The 22,252-nt window shown below is 35.9% G+C and overlaps 2 protein-coding genes across 5 annotated transcripts in view; both read right to left on the bottom strand.

Moving 5' to 3' along the window:
• Positions 1-794: 794 nt before the first annotated feature.
• LOC128015905 (CTTNBP2 N-terminal-like protein) lies at positions 795-12,337 on the bottom strand. Its single transcript, XM_052600153.1, has 5 exons — positions 12,193-12,337; positions 8,964-9,071; positions 4,076-4,348; positions 3,821-3,928; positions 795-2,615 (listed from the first exon to the last, which is right to left on the bottom strand). Exons 1-5 carry the CDS (start codon positions 12,205-12,207, stop codon positions 1,617-1,619), a joined length of 1,503 nt encoding a protein of 500 aa, XP_052456113.1. The 5' UTR covers positions 12,208-12,337; the 3' UTR covers positions 795-1,616.
• A 574-nt stretch (positions 12,338-12,911) lies between these two features.
• LOC128015902 (polyhomeotic-like protein 2) overlaps positions 12,912-22,252 on the bottom strand; it is a 29,550-nt gene continuing 20,209 nt past the window's right edge. For 2 of the 4 annotated variants that reach the window (XM_052600150.1, XM_052600149.1), the window contains exons 8-15: positions 20,355-20,734; positions 20,102-20,267; positions 17,574-17,782; positions 16,639-16,771; positions 16,204-16,324; positions 15,127-15,253; positions 14,740-15,016; positions 12,915-13,959 (exon numbers count right to left, since the gene is read on the bottom strand). In XM_052600150.1, the coding sequence (XP_052456110.1) occupies positions 13,799-13,959; positions 14,740-15,016; positions 15,127-15,253; positions 16,204-16,324; positions 16,639-16,771; positions 17,574-17,782; positions 20,102-20,267; positions 20,355-20,734 (1,574 nt within the window). In that variant the 3' untranslated portion in view covers positions 12,915-13,798. Of the gene's footprint in view, positions 13,960-14,739; positions 15,017-15,126; positions 15,254-16,203; positions 16,325-16,638; positions 16,772-17,573; positions 17,783-20,101; positions 20,268-20,354; positions 20,735-22,252 lie in introns of all 4 variants that reach the window. The other 2 variants (XM_052600148.1, XM_052600147.1) reach the window with 2 other exon arrangements.

The following is a 22,252-nucleotide window of genomic DNA, read 5'->3' as shown; positions in this document are numbered from 1 at the left end:
CATATACACAGCCATAAAGAGGGAATTTAGGGAGAGGCTCTTGGCTGGTTAAACTGTGGTCCCCGCTTTTGTTAGTCTCACATGGATGCTTGTGATGCACACTCATTCTTCAGTTTTGAGACAGCAAATGCTGGAGGATATTAGGGACGGTCATGATTGTAACATCAAAATGAGATCATACAAAGACTTATTTCTGTGGTATTGAGCTTGTACAGTTCATTAAAAGATACTTCATAATAATGTCATTATTAGATGGCTCTCTGGAAGACTTGATTCAGATTCGTCAGTTTAATGTTAAAATGAATAAAGAAATGCATTATTGCAATGCACCCCACTCAACCATCCATTTCAAGTGTGACAAATAAATATCATCTGTGATTTTTTATATATATTCTTTTAACATCAACAACAAAATTGGATTAAATCTCAAAATAACGTTATTTCACTAAATATTGTAAAAAAAAAACAAAAAAAACAAACACAAAATATATAGCAGTATTATATGCAGTAAACTAGTGCACTAGTATTCTTTTCCAAAGATGAATGGCTGAGAATACGTGATACTGTGCCCTCTGCTGGCTGGATTTATGGGATACAAATATGGAAATTTAAAATCTTTTGCTCTAGTCTAGCCCATAGCTACAAGAATTAGTTTAGGCCATGGGTACAAAAAATTATAATGGTTATAAAAATAACATTTATTTCAGATCACAAAATAAAAAAAAGATAAACAAAAACAACATTATAATGTGATAAACACAACTGTAACTTTCGGAATCTGAGCGACACAAATATTAGGCTAAATATCAAGTACCTTTATTTAGATATACAAAACAAACTGCTATGTGAGAAATCAAAGGGTTGTTTGCTCATGCGATCTGTTAAATATTATAGTTCAGTGTATAAACTAGATGACAGGGAAGGATAAAATGATCAGATACACAATCATGTGATGTGCACTATTTCTATTTGAAATCATTCTAATATGTAATTTATTCCTGTGATGGTAAAGCTGAATTTTCAGCATCATTACTCCAGTCTTCAGTGTCATATGATTTTCAGAAATCATTCTAATATGCTGATTTGCTGCTCAAAAAATATTTCTTATTATTATCAATGTTGAAAACAGTTCAGAAGAACAGCATTTATTGTAAAATAATCATATAAGTTAAAAAATGTCTTGACTGTAACTTTTGATCGGTTTAATGCAGCCTTGCTTAATAAAAGTAGTAAATTATTAAAAAAATCCCAAACTATTTAATGGTAGTGTTTATATATATTTGTTTGAATGACAATATATAAAACTATTTATTGAAGCTGGTGACTGTCTGTGATAAACAGGCGATTTTTCTCATGGTAAGATACAGAATGTATAATGTATTCATGCACACAACATGCATCTGACTGAGATGGTAGTATTGCAAATTTACTTAGAGAAAATATACATTTCTAATATTCTAAAATTGCATTAAAAAACCTGAAATGTCCCTTACAAAAAAATACAAATAATAATCAACAGTGTTTGACACGATCAAGTTCATCATTTGTGCTAGCTAGCCGCTAGACGACAGCACCAGATCTGGTTATTTGCTGTTCTCTGAGTTGCTGCAGCGTCCTCACCCGACCCTCATTTGAGCCAAGTGAGCAGCCCGGAGTGTGGCCGGAGAAGGCGGTGTGTCAGCGAGGCCTGGTTTTTTGGGTGGGACTGGAGGTGGGTTCCCTCTGGAAATAGTTGGAGACCTGATGGTGGGAGACAACATCCCAGAATTGGCCAGTGTGCGGTAATCTGTGCCGAAAGGGGAACTGTTGGGGGATGTTGGTTTGCTGGGACTCTGCTGAGTGCTGAAGCGACTCGGGGCATGTGTGACGCTGCTGCGGGCCGCTTGTTTAGAAGAAGTGTTGTCAGGTGGAGTCACATGGGCTCCAGAGGGCGAGAAGTCACATGGACTATTCGGAGGGGAGGAGAGGGTCTGGGAATCTTGATCAGGGGTGCCTTGGAACTTGTGACGGGCTGCATGGAAGCGCTGGTTGATGCCAGCCTGGTATGCAGCTTGTGTGCTGGGCATGTCAGGGGATTGATTGATGTTTGTGGGGCTGTGAGCTTGTGGTTTGGTCTGAGAGCTCCCATTGGTTAACATGCCCTGCTTCTCAAAATTCCCATCTTCCTCTATAGGAACATGGTGTCCGTTCATTTTTGTCTGCATCTTATTTGATTTCTCTTCTGCATTGTTCATCTCTCTCCTCAGCTTCTCTACTTCTTCCTGTAGTGCTCTGGAGCGCGCTTCCTCTTTTCTTAATCTCAGCCCAAGCTGCTCCCTTTCAGTGTCAAACTCGGCCAGCAGCTCCTCTCGCCTCGCCTCCGTTTGCATAGCCTGCTTCTTTTCTTCCTGGAGCTCCGCCCTCAGAGCCTGATTGGCCGCTCGCTCACGATCGAGGCGATGGCTGATTTCGTTGGAGCGCTGGGATTCCTTATGGGCACGTGTGCTGGAGCGTTTGCATTCTCGTCTCAGCGCCGTCATAAGCTGTTTATGCTGGACACGCTGCTCTTCTAACTGATCGTACAGTCGTTTGTTCTCCCTTTCCATTCTGGACGTCTTTGCCTTCTCAAACTCCAACTAAAAAAAGTATTACACAATAAACCAGTTGTTGGAAATAAACTGACAGATTTATAAATTTACAAAAGAAAATTACATAAGACATTTATCTGAAAATAAACCCTTCTTAAAAGTTTGGGGTTGTTTGTGGATTTCTTTTTTTAAATGTTTGTAAACGAAAAACTCTTACACTCAGCATAGCTGCATTTATTTGATAAATATACAGTGAAACAAATATTTAGAAATATAAAAAATGTGTTTATTTATTTGTTTAAATGTAATTTATCCCTTTGAAAGTAAAGCTGAACTCAGCATAGCTGCACTCAGTCAAACATAAATATTTTGAAACATTATTACAATGTATTTATTTTTTAATTGTTACTATTTTTTTATGTAATTGATCCCTTTGAAGGCAAAGCAGATTTTTTTACATCATTACTCCAGTCTTCAGTGTCACATGATCCTCCAGAAATCATTCTAATATGCTGATTTTAAACATTTAAATGTTGAAAAGTTTTTCACAATACATTATTTGATAAATATTTATAAATAAACACCATGTATTTAAGAGTTACTTTTGAATGTTTGAAAAAAAAAAAAACTTTTGAACAGTAGAATGTCTGGAATTATTAAATATTGTGTCATTTCAAGCACAAACTTCACAAAATTTTGTTACATTTATGCTTAAAACAAGAAGAAGAAAATAAGGGAAAACAACGGTATTATGTAAAAAATAAAAAATACATCACCTTTCATATAAGCATTAGTTTGCATTTGTAAAAGGATATTTTGCTCAAAAGTAATATCTAATTTTTCATGGCTGAGCTCCTAATTTAACATTTTATTCATACATTTTATTGATGCTAGAAAACCTTTGATATTATTCATTTATATTTTGTGGGCAATTTAATATAATTAATATTATGTTCTATTTATATTAAACAGCATTTTTTATTAAATACTGTATTTTGACAAAGTAATCTGATCTGTTAATTAGACATTTTCCATGGGATCTTTTGTTGTAATATGCAAACATGTGCATATTTAATCATATGATACATAATTTGCATATTAAATGTGTAAAAGCTAAATTGAAAAAATATATTTTTTCATGTATATTCTAATAGAGCAACAACTCATTTTTATTAAAGCAAAATAAATTGTAGCCTGTAGTCCCTCAAATTAAGATAATATAATCGAAATATAGTATTTTCAGTTCTTTGTACCTGCTGCAGGAGGCGCTCTCTCTCCTTCTCCAGGATGTAAGTGACGTCGTCTCCTTCTGCAGTATCCTCAGCATGCTTCCTCTTCTCCTCCTCCAGATCAGCAATGACCTGAAACCACCACAGAGGGGCGAAAGATTGAGATAATGATTAGCCTATAAACCAATCCAATCAGTGTAATAAATCGATTTACATGATATGATGCTCACATTAGTATCGATGTCAGTGGCTTTCAGCTGTTATGCAGTATAAACTCACCCTCCTGTGTCTGGTCTCGGCAGCTGCCAGCTGTTTCAGCATCTTCTCTTGCATCCTTCTACAGTGTCCGACCACCAGCTTCAGGACCGCCAGAGGATCCGAGTGAGCCGTGGCCCCACAGAACCCTTCTCGTCTCTGGGAGGAACTTTCTCTGTCTCCCCTGGTCTGGCCCGAGCTCTGGAGGACCTCACCGTCTCTCTGCAGGGCCAGGAACGGGTCGCTCAGGTTGTATTTGCCATATCGCTCCCAGATGTAAGAATCTCTGCACTGGGCCTGTAGCGAGACAGAGACAGATAGGTATTTATTGAATTAATTTAGATGGATTTCAGCTAAATTTCAGTTAATTAGTCTAAAAAAAATCTAATTTTCCATAATCTTTTGATATAAAACAGCTATTTGAAATCTGTTATCTTGGTAGTTTGTGACTCATTTTTGTAGCTTTCATTCAAAACAACTCTGCAAGCTTTGTAAAGAGGCCTCTACTTTTTGTTCTTTCACACAGACACATTCAGTACAAGCTTGTGTTAAACAGGAAATGAGATGATACAGAGCACATGACCCTGCCAAAAGCAACATAAACGAGGCTCTGTATGTGTATGTGTGTGTGTGTGTGTGTGTGTGTGTGTATGTGTGTGTGTTCAGCTCCCGTTTGTTGTTTTAAGTAAGAGGTCAAGCAAGGGGTCCATAAAGGGATGAAATAATTGCTCCAGTATAGGTAGGGTCAACGCAGTGAATGGGGCACCAAAAAAAAAGTTCCAGCTGGAGTAATTTAATACCTCCTGAAATGACTCTGAACTAAAAGAACTCATTTGACCCAGAAAAAAAAAAACAAACCAGGGAAAAGGAACTGAACAGAACTGTTTGAACAGTGAAAAGAGTGTCACTGAAAGCTAGAAAGAGTTACCCAGGGTTGCCAGGTTATTGCTGCATGTTCTGGGTGGTTGTTACTGGGTAGTTAAAACAAAATGTCCAGTTCCAGTTTCAGTTCCCATGAAGTAGAGCTGAAGATCCTTTTTTCGAAAAAGATGCGAAAATGGATGCTGAGTAGGTGTAACAGAGGCTTGCCTCTGACGATTACGTTTTGGTTGCACCAGCAACTAAAGCAAAGTCTGAGGTGTGTAAAAGTTTTGACCATGTTTATAATGAGAATAATGAGTGAATAATGACGCACCATCAGAGAGCGCAGGAACACGCTGAAGACATCTACAGTGGATTCAATCATTTTCCTCCACAAAAACATGTAGACTTAGCCAAATCTCTGAGTAAAGGTTTTTTAAATGATAACTAAAAATTCATTGGGTCTTAAATGCATAATGTGGACAGAGTATTTACGCTAATGTTGTCATTATTCTTTTATTAAATGTCAGCTGCTAGTGGCGAAGCAAATCCAGTGGAGCCTTTATCTTAATTTCGTTATTGCCAAAATACCCATCTTAATTAAAAATTGATCTTAATTTAATTTGTTAAAAAAAGAGTAAATATTTAAAAATTTAAAAAAATTATTTTAATTGAATCTAATGACTCTTGCTCTAAAATATTTTTGGTACGTAAACTATGGCGTTTTTGTAGGTGTCTTCTATAAATCATGATAAGAATCAATAAAGGTCATTTTTTGCTTAGACAAAAAAAATAAAAAAAAATAAATAAAAAGCAGGACACGTTGGACAACTTTAATTATATTTAAGCTAATTACTTGAATACAAGGTCATTTAAGCTCCAAATAGCTCAAATAAACAACAGCTGTACTGCTTTCCATTCTATATTTATGATGCTTTCAATTGTGTGTGTGTGTGTGTGTGTTGGATAATAGCCTGAGCAATTATGGGGGACTTGGGAAGATTAACCTAATGACTTTCTAATGACTTAAGATAAGTCAGCCAGTCTGGTGCCTTTAAACAATCTATATTATATGTGTGTTAGTCTATCTGACAGATAAAGATACCATAAAGAGTAATTAGAGAGACCAGGGATAAAGGTAAACGCCACACTGACAATACTCTCAAAATCATACCAGCAGCCCCTCATATGAAGCTTTTTAATGACAATATATTTATGTTGTTAACTTGCTTGAAACTTTGAGCCGAACACCTGGAAGGTATTCTTTCTGGAACTCCAAGTCTATTTACTTTGTTAGTCATTAAATATTTTCAAGTTTAAAAGTCAACAGCTGCTGAGGGCCAAAAATAAGCATTGAAATGATTATTTGAGCACAATACCATTTAGTTCTCCTCTTTTTTCAGAGAAAGCACCACCAGCAAATTAATGAATAGTGTTTGTAGTAAGTACGATTAGCATGGCTGATGAAGTTATACAGAGATTAGGAGCTGTTGTGATGTGACTTCTACCCTCCTGTTGATTTCCCCTTTTTCTTTTGACCAAATGGAAAAGGAAATTTGTAATGTGTGTAAGAGTCAAAGCAGAAAAGTCATGCTTTAATGACCTCATTCAAAGCAGGCAGTGAGTGACAGAGATTGTATGACAGAGCATGCCAGAACATCACCCCTAAAACCCACAGAGGGTTTTAGAAGACATATGTAGTTGGGCTAAATATATGCCATCTACTTAAGAAGTCACTTAAAAGCGATTCAAAGAATGATTAATCCGTGAATCTACTGTTTTTTTGCCCCAGTCCAATGCTTTCGAGAATAGGAATGCAGCAGATATTATCTGTGCAGCCTTCCATAGAGCTTAACCACAAAAATAATGATCTGAGAGCACAGATGCTGAGTTTTATTAGCATGCTAACATGATCAGATGAACCAGCGGCACTTCTATAAAGTTGAAAAGCTGATGGTAGACAAAAGGAAATGTGTGTAATAATGTTTTACATGTTTGTATGTGGCTTTGCAGAGAACAAACAACATTCAAAGTGTATTTCGGAAGAAAACAAAGCTTGATCAGGGGCCCAGAGTACTGGCATTTGCACTGACGCACATGGTATGCTCAAAAAGGAAGCTGTCTTGCTCACTGTCTGGCTGATTTTGAGTCATTCCTCAATTGCCAAATAAGTACATCAGCTTCATCCACAGAATGAACTATTGTGATTGACAGAAAACTCATATATATATATATATATATATATATATATATATATATATATATATATATATATATATACATACACACACTGTACCAATATAATGGTCCTGAATGATTGCTATATATTTACATAGTATTCTAAAGTGCTTAAAAAAAAAAAAGACAAGAAAAAAGATGTAATAGATTTGGTTGATCATTCTGAGTTCAGTTTGGTCTGCTGGATCTGGCAACATTTGGAATGTTGGTGTGGGACGAGGCCCAGCAACAGCAAATAGAATGTAGTAGGAGACTCAGAAAAAAATTTAAAAATAAAAGTTAAGCAGAAAAGAGTTTGATGAAAAAGCAAGGTAAATACGATCTACCCTTGTTAAATCCTGATGAATGCTGTTGAAGTTCATGTTGAGAATGGTAACATAAAAAACAGCAAAACACAGGAAGTACAACAACAGTTTTAACAGTGGGTATGATCAAATATCAATCATTCTGGTATTATTTAAGTGTAGGTCATTGGCAACTATTACAAAAACATGTGAGATGTTTGTTGCACAGCTAACCAAGAACTAACAGCAGCATCATTTCTAGAGTAAGGACAAGTTTTATAAAGAATAAGATGTTTTTATAAATGTATAGCCTTTAGATATCTTAAACCGAGCTTTGATATACAGTAGATGAACTATACACTAAAGTTTCATAGTGTTTAATATACTAGTTTTTAATGAGCTGGTGTGTACATTTGAGCTCTGAGCCAGACAAACATCTGGGTTTCATTGAATGATACAGCCATAATGTCTCTCCTGGGTATAAGGTCTGCTGTGCAAAGAGTAAAACGTGTTTGACAGTGAACTACTGTCAATAGACAATTATTTTACTGAAGCAAACTATTACTGAAGTACTGATTTATCAGTATTGATCAAATTTCTCATTCACAAACAAAACCTCACCAGTTAAACAATCCATGAAAACCAGGGATGGACAGAAAATGTGTTTTAAATAATTATATTAATATTAAAATAGTTAGAATTTGTCAAAATAATTAAATTTTTAAATGGTACACACACACGCACACACACACACACACACACACACACATATATATATATATAGACTTTTCCAGGCATGCGATATTCTTGTGATACTTGCTCATATGTGTGTGTGTGTGTGTGTGTGTGTATGTGTTTGTGTGTGTATTCTGAAGAAAATGAAACTAAATACAACAAAACTAATTGATTGCAGATTAGCATTCTGTTTTCATCAACTAATGTGACTCTCAGTCTCAGCTATCGAGGTCATCATAAAATGAATTCAGCACAGTCTGGGTTTGTTTATATATTTGGATGATGGGAACTCTCTAAAGAACACCAAGAAATACACACCGCAAGATCATAAAAGCTGCCAATCACAGAGAGAGTTTCCTCCCTAATGGTGTAAACCGATGTATGACTTGTGTTGCATCTGCATAAACATGCAACAACAGCGCTGTACGTAGCTGAACATCCAAACATCTTGAATGGATAAATATTTCCAAATGCTCCTAAATAAAGTGTACATGACACAGGAATGATTTTTTGTTGTTGTCATATTGTGATGCCCATTTTCTTTCTGTGCATCACACAAAACTATCATATAGCTTGAGAAGGCCTAGATGTGTAGTGCACAGGTCATAAACCAATTGAACAGCATATGGGTTTGGAATGACATGTGGCTGCGTAAATAATGACAGAACTTTCATTTTTGAGTGAACTGTTCCTTTAAGAACTAAGAGCAGCACGATTTGCCTGTACCGCCATTGATTGCTGCTTACAAAGGAATGAAAAAAAGCATTCTTGTCCATTGACGGGACTGGACTAACCTTGAGTGCCTGTATGACAAAGTCTCTGGCCTCCAGCTCTCCCTCAAGAGCACTAAAGAGCAGCAGCACATCTCGCTTACTCAGAGCCTCCACATTCAGCCTCGACTCCTGAAAAGACAACAAACCGGTGCAAATGAGTGGGTGACAAAATACGAAATAAAACTCAAATGCAGTCAGAGATTCTAATGACTTTTTTCGCAAATCCTACACTATATAAGGATAATGTTTATAATAAATTGTTTGGAGAACATGCAGTCAGGCAACAATCCCCATGTCTACAAATCTTCTCCCTTCCTTTCCATCTGCAGACCAAATACAGTCTGTTGTATTCTCCATGTGCTTGTCCTGATTATACAGTGTGCTGCTTATTCAGTGCATGGTATAATGAAATAAACAATGCAAACCCAGAGCAAACAGATTAACTACATACATTTGCTTAAGGTTTCCAGAATGGATACAGCAAGCAGATGTTTTCAGTTACTACTGCCATTAAACACCAATACCACTTGCAGGCATATTTATCACAGAAACACACTACTGTTAAGAAGTTTGGGGTTTTAACAGTTTTTGAAACAAGTTCTTACATTCACCAACTGGCTGCATTATTTAATAAAAAATATAGCAAAAACTAATATTTTGAAATCTAATTACAAGCTAAAAAAAATGTCTGTTTTCTATTTGAAAATCTTTAAATTTTTATCATCATTACTCCACTCTTCAGTGTCACATGATCCTTCAGAAATCATTCTAATATGCTGATTTTCAGCTCAAGAAACAAAGTTGAAAACAATCTTATTTTTCAGGATTTTTGATGAATAGGAAGAACAGCAGCATTTATTTGAAAAGGAATCTTTTGTAACATTATAAAAGCCTTTATTATCACTTTTGATCAATTTAATGTATAAAACTGTTATTTTCTTTTTAAAAAAATATCCTACTGCCCCCCAGCTTTCAAACAGTAGTGTAATTATTTTACTTTAAAAAAAATTATATTGTGCATCTCACTTTCATATTTTGCCGTGCTCTTAGCATCAAGAAACAGACTTACCAAATCAGACAAAGATTAAATACATTTTGACTTACCAGTAATTGCACTAAATCAACAACCTGAATTAAGCCCATCACAATATTCAGTCTAGCATTTATGCTTCATCAAAAGCCATTTATTTTAAGCCAGTCCTCCTGTAGCAAACAAAGGGTTAAGAGGCTTGTCCAAGAACATAATGCTGTTCACAGCTGTGATCTAAAAAAAACCACTCATTCCCATGTTGTTTCTCTTTCTGTGCAGTTCACAGGAAAAGAAATAAGAAGGACATTTTTTCCATTTTACTCATGAGTCCAAGCATGTGTCGCACATCACAGCTAAAGCAGCATTCCACGACTCTTCTGTTGATAGACAGCTAGAGAAAGAGGCTTCTTGTTGGAAGGGTGAGACTGACTGAAATTCCTTCCCAAACTCTCGCTTCAAAATACTTAGTGCATAAATGCTTGACCCTGCACTGCAAGCTTCACCTCAAATAATCTTATGAAACTCAAATCTAGATTTCTACATTCTGACCCCACTTTGCTTTTAACGGTGCTTCATTTCGTGATTTTTGTGGTTAGACAAAGTTTCCACGTCTTGAAGGAGTCTCAGAGTGTTACATAATATGGCAGCGACGGAAGACGTCCAGCTACTGTGCTCTGGCTGAAATTTGGAAGCTTGACTTCCACGTCAGAGCTGCCATAAATTGCATTACTGTTTGCAGTGCATGAATTCAAATTCTTCTTTTCATCTGTGTTGAGCAACTTTAGCCGTCACGTTCCTTCTGATGTATTGTGCGCCAATAGATCCTGCATACTAGATCTGAGGCCATGAAGAAAGCTTTCATGGTTTGCGGTTTACCCATTCAAACAGTGCTAATTTGAATCGTGCTCCTAAGCAAAGCCAAACATTATAGACGCGCTAATTTCACAAGTTCACTTCATAAAGCCCCCCAAAAATGATATCATGCATCAGTAAGTACTTTCAATTACCTAGATATATAAGTATGAAAAATATCTCTCTATACTAAAACTTATGATTTAGAATGAAACATTATAGGAAAAGGTTTTAAAAAAAGGGAAATTTGTAGGAATCTTTATACATCTACATAACCTTTCTTTCTTGTGCACTTGAAGATGATCTTATAGTGTTCTGCATGGTTGACTAATTTGGCATTTCCTTTTTACCGGTGTCCATGCCTTTCTGAATTAAATGGTGCTACACTATTCAACATTAGCCCAAATGCTTCTTAAATTACCCAGCATGTCTCCCTGGAGCTAGACTGAAACAGGCAGTGTTTGAGTCCAAGCTCACCTGACATGTCAGAGGGTAATTTATTTTATCCTCAAGCTGCTTGTAAGCTACAAACAGATGGCCCAATGTCAACTGCCTGTTGATGTGATCAGCTGGACAGAACACATCAAGTGTCATATTTTTAACCGTTTCCAATCCAATTTAAGCTGTTGAAAATAATATTATCATCGATTTTTAATCATTATTATTTGTTGTACATGACTTTTGATATACATACTAAATATGATTAAAAAAAAGTAAAATAATAAAAAACACACGATTAAAAAAAAAATAAGATGTACAATTCTGAAACCATATTCAGTATACAATTAATGATAAAATAAAAATAACTGTACTATATTATATTATACTGGAAAAGTTCCACTTTTTGGTTGATTTTCTTTTGTTATCCATCCAAACTTAATGTACTGCCTTCGACCGCTGTTTTGGGTTCACTGGAGTTCTTATGACGCGTAACGTTAATGTATATCATGACCACAACTTATGAACTATTAAATTCAATATTTTCCCATTGATGCAAAAATGCTGCCAAGGTAGACAGTGCACTGTTTCGAAACACAGCCTTTTACATTTGTGCAGCTCTAACAAGCAAAAAGCTGTAATAATAATAATAATAATAATAATAATAATAATAATAATAATAATAAAAATAAGTAAGTAAAAAAATCAATAGAATAGAATATTTGGACTGTTTTTTTTTTCCATCTACGTTGCAATGTTAGCACAGTTGCTGTCAGAACTGTTGGCTATTTAAAACTGTAATTAGTATTAACTATTCAAACTATTCATAAACAAAACTTTCTCTGCCTCTCGTGTGCATTTTTTTTACGTTACTCTCTTTTTATATAACGTTACGTATTAAGTGATAAGTTATAAAGAGAACATTCTCACCGTTGCGGGTGCCATGCCAGGTTTGATGATCAGTTTCCAATATCGCTCATCGGGCAGCACCGTTGGTGAAAATCGGCTTCACTGAAGTTCATCTGCTTTGAAGGAACGCAAACAGACATCTTACACAGCCAATAGGAAAGGAGTGTTTCAGCACAATCGACCAATTAGAATCGAGACGCAGAGGTAGGAGGCGGGGCGTAATAGGAAAAGTTTATAAAGTGAGATTCTTTGTGCAACGGTGAGACTAGAAAGCACGCTTCGGTCCAGAATTCCCAACACGACATATTTGGACGGGTTTCTGTGATAAATTTAGTTTTTATAGTATCAGGGTCGAGTTAAATACATAAACACTCTAAAAAGTAACCCTAAATGTTGAATGTTAGACGTTAATTTGGGTTAGAAACGCAAGTGTGCCACCTAGTGGTGTCTTATTGGAGTAAACAATAATATTTGGACACTTGGTCCAGAGTTTAAAAAGTGAAAAATCTCAAACTGGGAAGCATTTATTTGAAGAAAAATAGAGCAGAATGTTTCGCAAAAATAAGTTAGTTAGGTTTTAAAGGGCAAAAAACAACATTTGTTTTCAGGCTTTGTTTGGTATTTTACATAAATAATGCGATAACAATTTAGGTGTGTAATGAAAAAAATAATAATAAATGAAGCTGTGCGGGCAAAATGTTATATAGGGTCAAAAAATTAAACAAGTTGACATGTAAATCCTTCATTAAAAATGTTATATTACAAATTTCATCTGATAAATACAGGAATTTCACAAAGCATTGTACAAAAAAAAAAAAAAAAAAAACACAATTCATCATCACAATCCTTTCTAGCAACACACAATGACAAAAATGGGCACATTTAAAACCAAACATAGTGTCATTCCCAGTATCCAAAACAAATACAATTTAATGTGCATCTCAATACCAGAGCGTCTGTACGGACACACATTGAATAAGGCGCTGTCGACAGGAATTTTTCAGACTGGTTTCCTTTCTACAGGTTGTTTTTCAGGTTTAAAGTTAAATATTCTATTACTGTGCTTCTGTTAAGTCTTAAAGTTAATGTGAGAGTGAAATAGCACCAGTTTGTTGTGATTCAACTCCGTAACAAATACTCACACACGAAGGTAAGAATAATTTACTTAAACATATTTGACTGTACAAAAGCATCTGGCATGTGCAATAAGACAAAACCTGAAAACAACAAATGTACAATCCAGAGACATCTGGGCTGAGATGTGGGACTGTAAAACCTCATGATAATATTAGATCTGTTTGGACTGCACTGTTATACATACATTATCCAAAGATTTCTTCTGAGCACCGATGCTACTAGTTAAGTCCAGTGATCTGGGAAATCACTGATCTTCCAAATCACTGTTTTATAATGCCTTCCATTTGGTCACTATTTGTGCGATTTTTCATAGGTAGTCGGGTCATTTGTGTTCCAGCTGTTCTTTTCTTGAAGAGGTGTAGTTTAAGGCTTTAGCCCCAATATGTATAAAAGTTTTTAGTTAATTATTTAAAAAATGTTGTAGTGCAGTCGGGGTGCTGTGGTCACTAGGTCAAGGTCAGTGACATCAGAGGACACACGCACTGCCTTTTCAAGGCTTGGAATCTTTCAGCATGTTTATGCGAGCAAAGATCTTGAGGGCGGGTCCTAATTTAATATTCATGGCACTCATTAGGTGATCTTCCTTCAGTAGCAGCATGGCCTGTCCATCAATCTCCTGAGCACGGAACTCATCTGCAATCTCCTGGCAACCTAATTGTGAAGTCACAAAAATGTTCTTATTAAACAACATAATTGTAAATAAATGTAGTTACTGTTGCAAAAAAAAAGAAGATTTTTTTTAATTTTCATCATAACGTTAAAATTTTTCCCCCATCATTATATTATACTGAAATATTTAATGACATTTATTAATATTTTACATTGAGTGCTTGTGCATGTCTGTATATATATATACACTACTGTTCTAAAGTTTGGGTTTGGTAAAATAGTAAAGAGTCTCTTTTGCTCCCTAAGGCTGGATTTATTTGATTAAATTCAGTGAAAACAGCAATATTGTGAAATGTTATTACAGTTTAAAATAACTGTTTTCTGTTTTAAGATATTTTTAAATATTATTTATTCCTGTGATGCATCATTACTCCGGTCTTCAGTGTCACATGATCCTTTAGAAATCATTCTAATATGCTGATTTGATGCTCAAGAAACATTTCCTCTTATTATCATTGTTGAAAACATTAGTGCCACTTAACATTTTTGTGAAAAATGTGACACATTTTTTCAGGATTCTTTGATGAATAAGAAAAGTCAAAAGAACAACATTTATTTGAAACAGAAGTATTTTTTTTTTATTGTGTATAATGTAAAACAATAGAAAAGTCTTAACTGTCACTTTTAATACATTTAATACATCCATGCTGAACAAAAATATTAATTTCTTCAAGAAAACTTCTAAATAGTAAGGTCTTTAGAGTACTAGGAATATAGTACAAAAAAATATATATATATATACCCCAAATGATAGAAGCTTACCTGGCAAAGAGTGAATGAACTCAAAAACCTCTTGCACATTCCATTTGGTGGGGTCACATGGCAGGAAGTGCTGACTTAGGAGAGGAAGCTCTTCTGGATCGTTAGCAGTGACCCCACCTTGAGAAATGATTGGGCCAGAACTGGCTGCAGAGAGCGGGGAAGTTGCTTCCTCATAACTGGAGATATCCGAACAGGGGCTGGACTCTCCTTGACTAGGCTGAGACTGGAGAGGTGAGGATATAGATTCTCCCTGAGATTGCTGAGACACAGAGAGCCGCTGGGGGGTTAAAACAAGACAATATGAGCATCATTTACTTTATATATTTATACAAAAACATTATGGCATGCAACACTACCACATTGTAGCCTACTGAGGTAGGTGTTCACCTGCTTTTTGGCCTCCCTGCCTCTGGGACTACGAGACCTCCTCCTTCTCCATTGATTTATCTTTTTGGTTGTTTTAGTTCTGTTGGGGTGGAACAGACCAACCCGCTTCGTGCAACTTACACTGTATCTGTTCAAAAGTGTTATAAATTACCATACAGACAATGTCACATCATTGCTATATCACAAAAATCTATTATTAGTATAGGCAAGTTTCAAGTTTCAAGTTCAATTCATTTCTAAAGCACATTTAAAACAACAGTAGTTGACCAGGCAGCTGAATGAATAAGTATATTATTTTAGTCATTGAGTATTATAACTTCTTTAGTAAACCCAAATTACCATGAAGTGTCATGCAGCTTTGTTTAAACATGCCTTTCTATATAGACGACCAATTTGTAGTAGACATAAGTCACATGCAGCTGTGCGCACATTGTGGTGGCAGAAAAACACAAGTGGAGTTAACCGTAAATGTATTGTTGTGCCTTCAGTTGTCAGAATCAGAATATAACTATTTTTTTAAAGCATAATGTGGTCAAAGACAACATTTGAAGCTAAATGTAGATGTTTAAACGATGGATGAAACAGGCTATGATTACCCTACTTTTAAAGCATAAACAATAGCATGAAATAGCCAACTATTTGAACCTTTAACATTTACCCATTTTATCTTCTAATTCTGACTTTTTTCACACAAATGCGAGTTTATATCTCCTAGTTCTGACTTTATAAATCAATTTAACTGAACAATTGGGAGTTTGTCAATTCTTAGGGGAAAAAAAGCCAGAAGTGTGGGAGATAAACTCATGATTCTAACCTGAGGGGAAAAGAGAGAATGACAAGCTGATTTTTCTTATCAGAATTGTGGAGTATAATCTCGGAATTTTGAGGAAAAAGTCAGAATTTTAAAATACAAACTCAACAACTCTTTAAATCCATGGCTTCCATAGATTGCTACTTTAAAACTTGCATTTTCTGCCACCAGATTGGCTCCACCCACAAGAAAAAAACATGATCACTGTTTGCAAAAACCAAAATTGGTCTAAATATTTCCATTTAATATGCTACTGAATCTCTAACCTTTTAGCACAGACCATGGAACAGAAGCGTTTTGAGCGTTTGAACTTGTAGGCAAAATCGACCCATCCACAGAGCTCACATGTAAGCTTGGGTTCCTCCGATTCCTCTTGAGTCCTAGTGTCTGATTAAAAAAATATTAAATATTTAGATTTAAGTGAAGTATTAATTTAAAGTTTATTTATGACTAGCTGAAACAGTGTTTGTGTGTAATCGTTGGAGTGGTGAGGCATTATTATGAAGCATGCTTTGCTGCATCTTGATTGCACAAACAGGAAATTCCATATCTTATCTCCTCATCACTAATTCATAATGATGCTCCATTGTTCATAACAATGCAGGTTTCCAATGTTTCAAAACTTTACCCTGACACTTAAAAAGGTCATGCATCTTAGAAAAACAGCCATGGCTTGCAGTATTCATTTGAATCAAGTCTACCTTGTTGTCCAGCCTCCTCCATGTCTGAGTTTGTGGCACTGAGGGAATTACTGCTGGCTGTTTTCTCTGGATCTGAGGGAAGCTGCGTGTCTGGTTTCTTGGGGCTGTCTGCCTGCACCGGCGTTATTTCCACCTGACAATACAGTATACAGACATAAAGATGTCGGGCTGATCACTGCAACACTGTGGACACTTGCTGTGTTAAGCTGGAATAAACAGATCAACAGACAATATTTTTTCCACAATTTAGTCTGATGTTCAGTGTTTCACTAACATAAAGTCAAACACATTTATTAAACATCATTAATTAATAAATAAATTAATAATAATACGATGATGACTGTTGCATTAAATTACTGTGAATAATAATAATAATTTTAGAACTACAACAATTATTAACAATAACAATTATTGAATTAATTTTCTGTTTCAATTTGTATTGATTTTAATAATTAAATACAAAAAAGAATAATAATAATAATAAATATTATTGTTGTTGTATTAAAATGATTGTGAATAATAACTGTAGAACAACAAGTTATTTTTAACAATAGCAATTTATTTTAAATTTATTTTTATTAAATTAATTTCCAGTTTAAATGTGTATTATTATTTATAATTCATTCATTTTATATAAATAACTGAACGAATAATAAATAATAAATGTATTATTATTACTGTGATGGTGGTTTTGAATGATTATGAATAATAATAATACATAATAATAATAATACATTCGAACTAAACTAAAATAATGTTTAAACAATAATACAATTATTATATTTATTGTATAATTAAAAAATTATAATAAACTGAATTAATAATAATAATAGTGTTACCTTAAATGTACTATTATGAATCATTCTAAAATTGTCCACTATTCGAAAATGAGTTGTAGTTGTTGTATTAGTATTGGTGTTATTATTGTAGCTCACAGGGAATGGCTCAGCTCCCTCCTGAATGACAAAACCCTCGATGACGTGTGTAAGGACATGTGGCTTCACTATGGCTTGAGGTGGCTTGTTCTCGCCGTTCTGTGCCACACTTCCCATCACAGCTGCTGGAGGCGGCTCGCTCGAGGCTGCCAAGGTCATGGTTGGTGTCACATGTTCTCCCGTGGGGTCACGTGCTGTCTCCACAGAGCCTGGCGCACAGGAACAAAGCATCGGCTCATCACCAAAGCAACCACAACAACATCATCAGATCAAACATCAGCAGCCGCCAGTGTTTACAGCTGCTGGAAATAACATACAAACGATGCACTTATAAGGTTTACAAACGTTTAAGGAATAGTTCAGCCAAAACTGAAAATTAATATCTCTTAAACCAGCCTAAGATAGCTGATTCATCATGTTTTTCAGCACAATATGATCCCATTCCATCACAACCCACATGAAAAACTACTATAGAAATTTATAGTAAATACTAATGTTTTTGAACCATACTATAGTAAAGTGTTTATATTGTAGTATTTACCACACTTTGGTAATGAATGCTACAACATACTGTAGTATTAACTATAGAGAACTGATAAACTCTAATAAATACTAGTATATTTTAGTTTTTACTACAGCAAAATAAGGTAGTGTATTGTAGTAAAATATACCCTATAGTTGTAGAAAACTTAGTAAAGTATTGGGTAAATTAATTTGTTTATATTAGTATGGTATGGTTGTTATATTAGCACAGGAACTACTGAATTATCACACCAAATTAATTCAAGTACTTTACTATGGTACTTTCTCAGTCAAGAAATTGGGTTAACTTTACCGTGTTTACATGACCACGTGCGCTGTCAGTTTATTAAACATAATCGGTTTAAGAACACGCACCAAACGCAGTTATCAATGGTTTAACGTCAAATTTCTTCCAATTAGAGCGGCGCGTGCGATAGCGCCATTTTTAATCTCGACTCAACTGCCAAATTATATTTGACAACAACCAACGTCTGAGGGGAATTATCAGCCTAATAACGATTTATATTTTATTCGTTCCCCACACAAAGATATATATATATAATTTCGGAATGCGCACTAAGTGTTTTGATGGCATCCACCGTCACTGTATGGACAAGATGTCAAAAGACATAAACCATTTCTCAATACCAAGTAAGTTACACAAAGTTCGGACTTTCGGATTTGGCGAATTCGACTCGGGAGTAATCCTGCAAATGGAACAGCAGCGTACGTAATAACGTCACTGATTGGACAAGATGTCAAAAGACATAGCCTACTGAAGTTCACTGAAGAATGGAAATAAGGTTGGGATGAAATGAGAGTGAGCAAATTATTTCATTTTGTGCGAAATATTCATGTTAACGTACTTGAGGAAACATGCCACCATCATTATGCGTCTAAATCTAAATCTCTCTCTCGCTCTCTCTGCCAAAAAAAGGTTCTGTTGTATTATTACTCCTTTCAGTCTGCGCTGTGTTTAAATCAACGTTAAGACACTAGACTGGCTTCAGTTACGTAGCGTTTTAGCCCACTAACGAAAACCCAAGACCTACTGTAGCTTACCGACAAAGCGCAATAAAAAGTCATTTCCCACAGTTGCGCTCCTCACTTCCGTCTCAAAACCCGGGGTTAGCCTCATTCCCACACGCCTGATTATATCAATGACAGTATCCAGATTCTTCCACGCTTGTGATTCCACGCAACACGCAGTATGCGCTGCTTCTTTTCTAGTGCTCCACTCCCACGCACGAGCGCTGCACATTCTGCCAGAGAGGCGGTTCAGTCTTTCTCTGGATGGCAGCAGCCTCGAGTGGCAGGTCACATGACTCTGTAGAGGTTCAATGAATCTTTTACTGGCTGGTGGCAGCGGTTGTGTCTTCTATGCAGGCTATATTGGGCATTATCTGATGGTAGGAAAGTACCCTTGTCCAAGACCAGTTTGTCTGTTAGGTACTGACTGATTGGGCAGCAAGGCTGTTCCTTCTGCCAGGCAAGCAAGTCACGTTACTGGCCCAGAGTCAATTCTAGTCCATATTGCTCTATGTGGGAATTGCATGCCAACCCCATCCTACTACCTCCTCCTCAGGTAAATCTGGTTCACCATGTGGGTGTTGAAAGCCTTGTATTTTAATGACTAAATGATTTATTTATTCTTTATGGTTTGCATACTTACTTGTACACAAAATATTGAGGGAATTTGAAGTGCAGAATAACAGGCAGATTTGTATGTGCATTTAGTTGAATAGTTGTAACCGTATTTTGATCCAAGTTAAATAGTGTATATATATATATATATATATATATATATATATATAGAGAGAGAGAGAGAGAGAGAGAGAGAGAAAGAGAGAAAGAGTGTATATAAAGAGGTATAATAAGGTGGTTATTACTGTGGTTTCATGGAATCTTTGTGTTCTAGTGATCATTAAGTATTGACTTGCAGTTTTATCACTGCATTGTTTGATTGTGAAACCATACTTGTAAACGTGAAAATTTGTTCACCGTACCTTGAGCTTGAGATGTAGTGTTTACAGTATCAGCTTTGGATTGTTCAGGGGGGTCGGTGTCGGTGCCTTGGGTCGTAGTGGTTGGCTGCATCTGTACTGGGGGACAAATCTCTCTTACCACCAAAGAGGTGGGCTTCTCCTTGTCATCTTGAACAAGTCTTGAACTCTAAATAGTATAGAAGTAGTTAGTTGCTTCTGATTTGTATAAATTATCTTTAATCTACAATAAGGCTGTAATAAGGGAGTCCATTACCTGGCTTTGTGCTGGTTGGATTTGAAGATTGATGGCTGTCAGTTGGACCGGTTGAGCTTTTGCATGGGTCAGGCCTGTGTGTGAGCCATGTTGGTTAAGTGCATGGTGGCTTACAGTTGAATGGAAGATGGTGGCCTGTTGACTTTGAGCCGATCCCTGGTTGTAAAGTGCTGGTTTAGACAAAACTGGAATGATCCCTGCTGCCGATGAGATCTGGGCGGAGCTCTGGATGGCAAGTGAAGCTGTGTGTTGGTGGGGCTGGACCGAGGCGGTCTGCAGTAACTGGGGCTGGGTTCTGGAGGTGGGTGGGGCTTGGGGTTTAATAACAAACTGCTGCGGCTGTTGCTTGATCAGGGCCTGCGGCTGGATTTGGGCATACGCTGGAAAGAGAAACCACAGACAAACACTTACTATTACATACTGTTTCACATGACTACACATTACACTAAAGGTTGCAAATATAAAACGACAGTAACAGGTACATGTAATTTCAAACCTTTAGACAATGTTCTTTCAAGCTGGCATGAGTAAATTCGTAAACTGCACAGGTTTCCCTCAGTCATGGGAATTTTAAAATTCTGTTTTCTAGCCCTGAAAACTTAAAACAATTATAATCCATATGCTCTAGTTTTCCCCCCTCAATTTAATAATGCTCTTGTTAAAGTAACATTGCAAGCCATTGGTGAATTCTGATTTGTAATCAAAGTAATTTAGTCAATGAATCCGTTTTGAACCAGTTTACAAATCCATTTTCAGTAGTGAATCAGTCTGAATATAAATGTCTCTTTAAAATATTCATCCAGAAACTCATAAACATGGCAATTACATGGAAAAGTCATACCAATTCATTGAGTCAAATGTGTGGGAACCTTGACTGCATCTCAAGAAATGTTGTTTTGCTTTTTTTATTGTTCAGTTTGTCTTTTTTTTTCTTTTCTATCTAATAACATTCGTCTCAGTGCTTTGGTTTTCCAGTACAACTTCTGTATCCAGATCTACAACATTGGAAACTGGATGAGTATTAAAAATGTGATTAGGTTTTTGACTGGAGGACTTTTAGGAAAGTGTGTTAAAATAACATTTTAACTCAGCAGGAGAACATTCAAGCACACAAAACCTTAAGAGTTGGGCACGTTGAGATCACAAAAAGAATCTGAAGAACTCTCAACTGGTTGGAAAGTTAGCTAGCATGTGGTTTTTGTTTATATATATATATATATATATATATATATATATATATATATACGCTTGTGTGTTCTGTTACATGAAATGCACACAGGATATACAAAGCAGAAATCAGGAACAAAAACAGCCTTTCTTTAAAACTGTTAATAGCAAACAGAAAAGGTTCATTGTGGGAATGTTCTTCCATCTCAATGTGAATGGTGTATGGTTTGTTCAGATGACTCAATCCTCTGTGATCACTTTCTCTCACTCTCTCTTTCTCCCGGATGTTCAGAATAAGAAGTTGATGAGTTATTCCCTGCAGAGCGCAACCCTGGAAAACCCCGAAATTTCCTGTTGAACGTTCAGCTATATGCAGAGCCACAACACATAACACATTAAAACAATGACATATATGCTTGAAGAAATGCAATATGTACGTTTTCTCACGTTGGGCCGAATCAGATCTCTGAAATCTCTCATGTACTGTATCTTGCGAATAGAGAAACACTTTTCCCGAGACAAAAGCCTGTATCTCCTCTATACTCTCAGAAGAGATCAGTGTCTCAGATTGTGCTCAGTTTAACTCCAGTAAGCTTCTTTTTGAGGTAGATTTTACTTTAGTAGTTTGAGTGCAGTTGATATCTGTGGGTCTTTTATTTCCTACATTCTTTTAACAAGCCCTCTGGTGTGTGGTGGTTTTCAAAGGAATAGTTTCAATCATTTGTTACAAA

This window comes from Carassius gibelio, chromosome A6 (assembly GCF_023724105.1).
Source record: "Carassius gibelio isolate Cgi1373 ecotype wild population from Czech Republic chromosome A6, carGib1.2-hapl.c, whole genome shotgun sequence".
In the NCBI taxonomy this organism is placed as follows: Eukaryota; Metazoa; Chordata; class Actinopteri; order Cypriniformes; family Cyprinidae; genus Carassius; species Carassius gibelio.
Note: the sequence above shows the minus strand (reverse complement) of the source record. Positions and strands in the feature narration are given on the sequence as shown.

What these genes read in the sequence shown, in the direction of transcription:
- LOC128015905 (XM_052600153.1), bottom strand. An exon ending in TTGTCATACAGGCACTCAAG is followed by an intron (nt 4,349 to 8,963) that starts GTTAGTCCAGTC and finishes GTCTCGCTACAG; the next exon opens with GCCCAGTGCAGAGATTCTTA. An exon ending in GAGAGCGCCTCCTGCAGCAG is followed by an intron (nt 2,616 to 3,820) that starts GTACAAAGAACT and finishes TACTTTTTTTAG; the next exon opens with TTGGAGTTTGAGAAGGCAAA.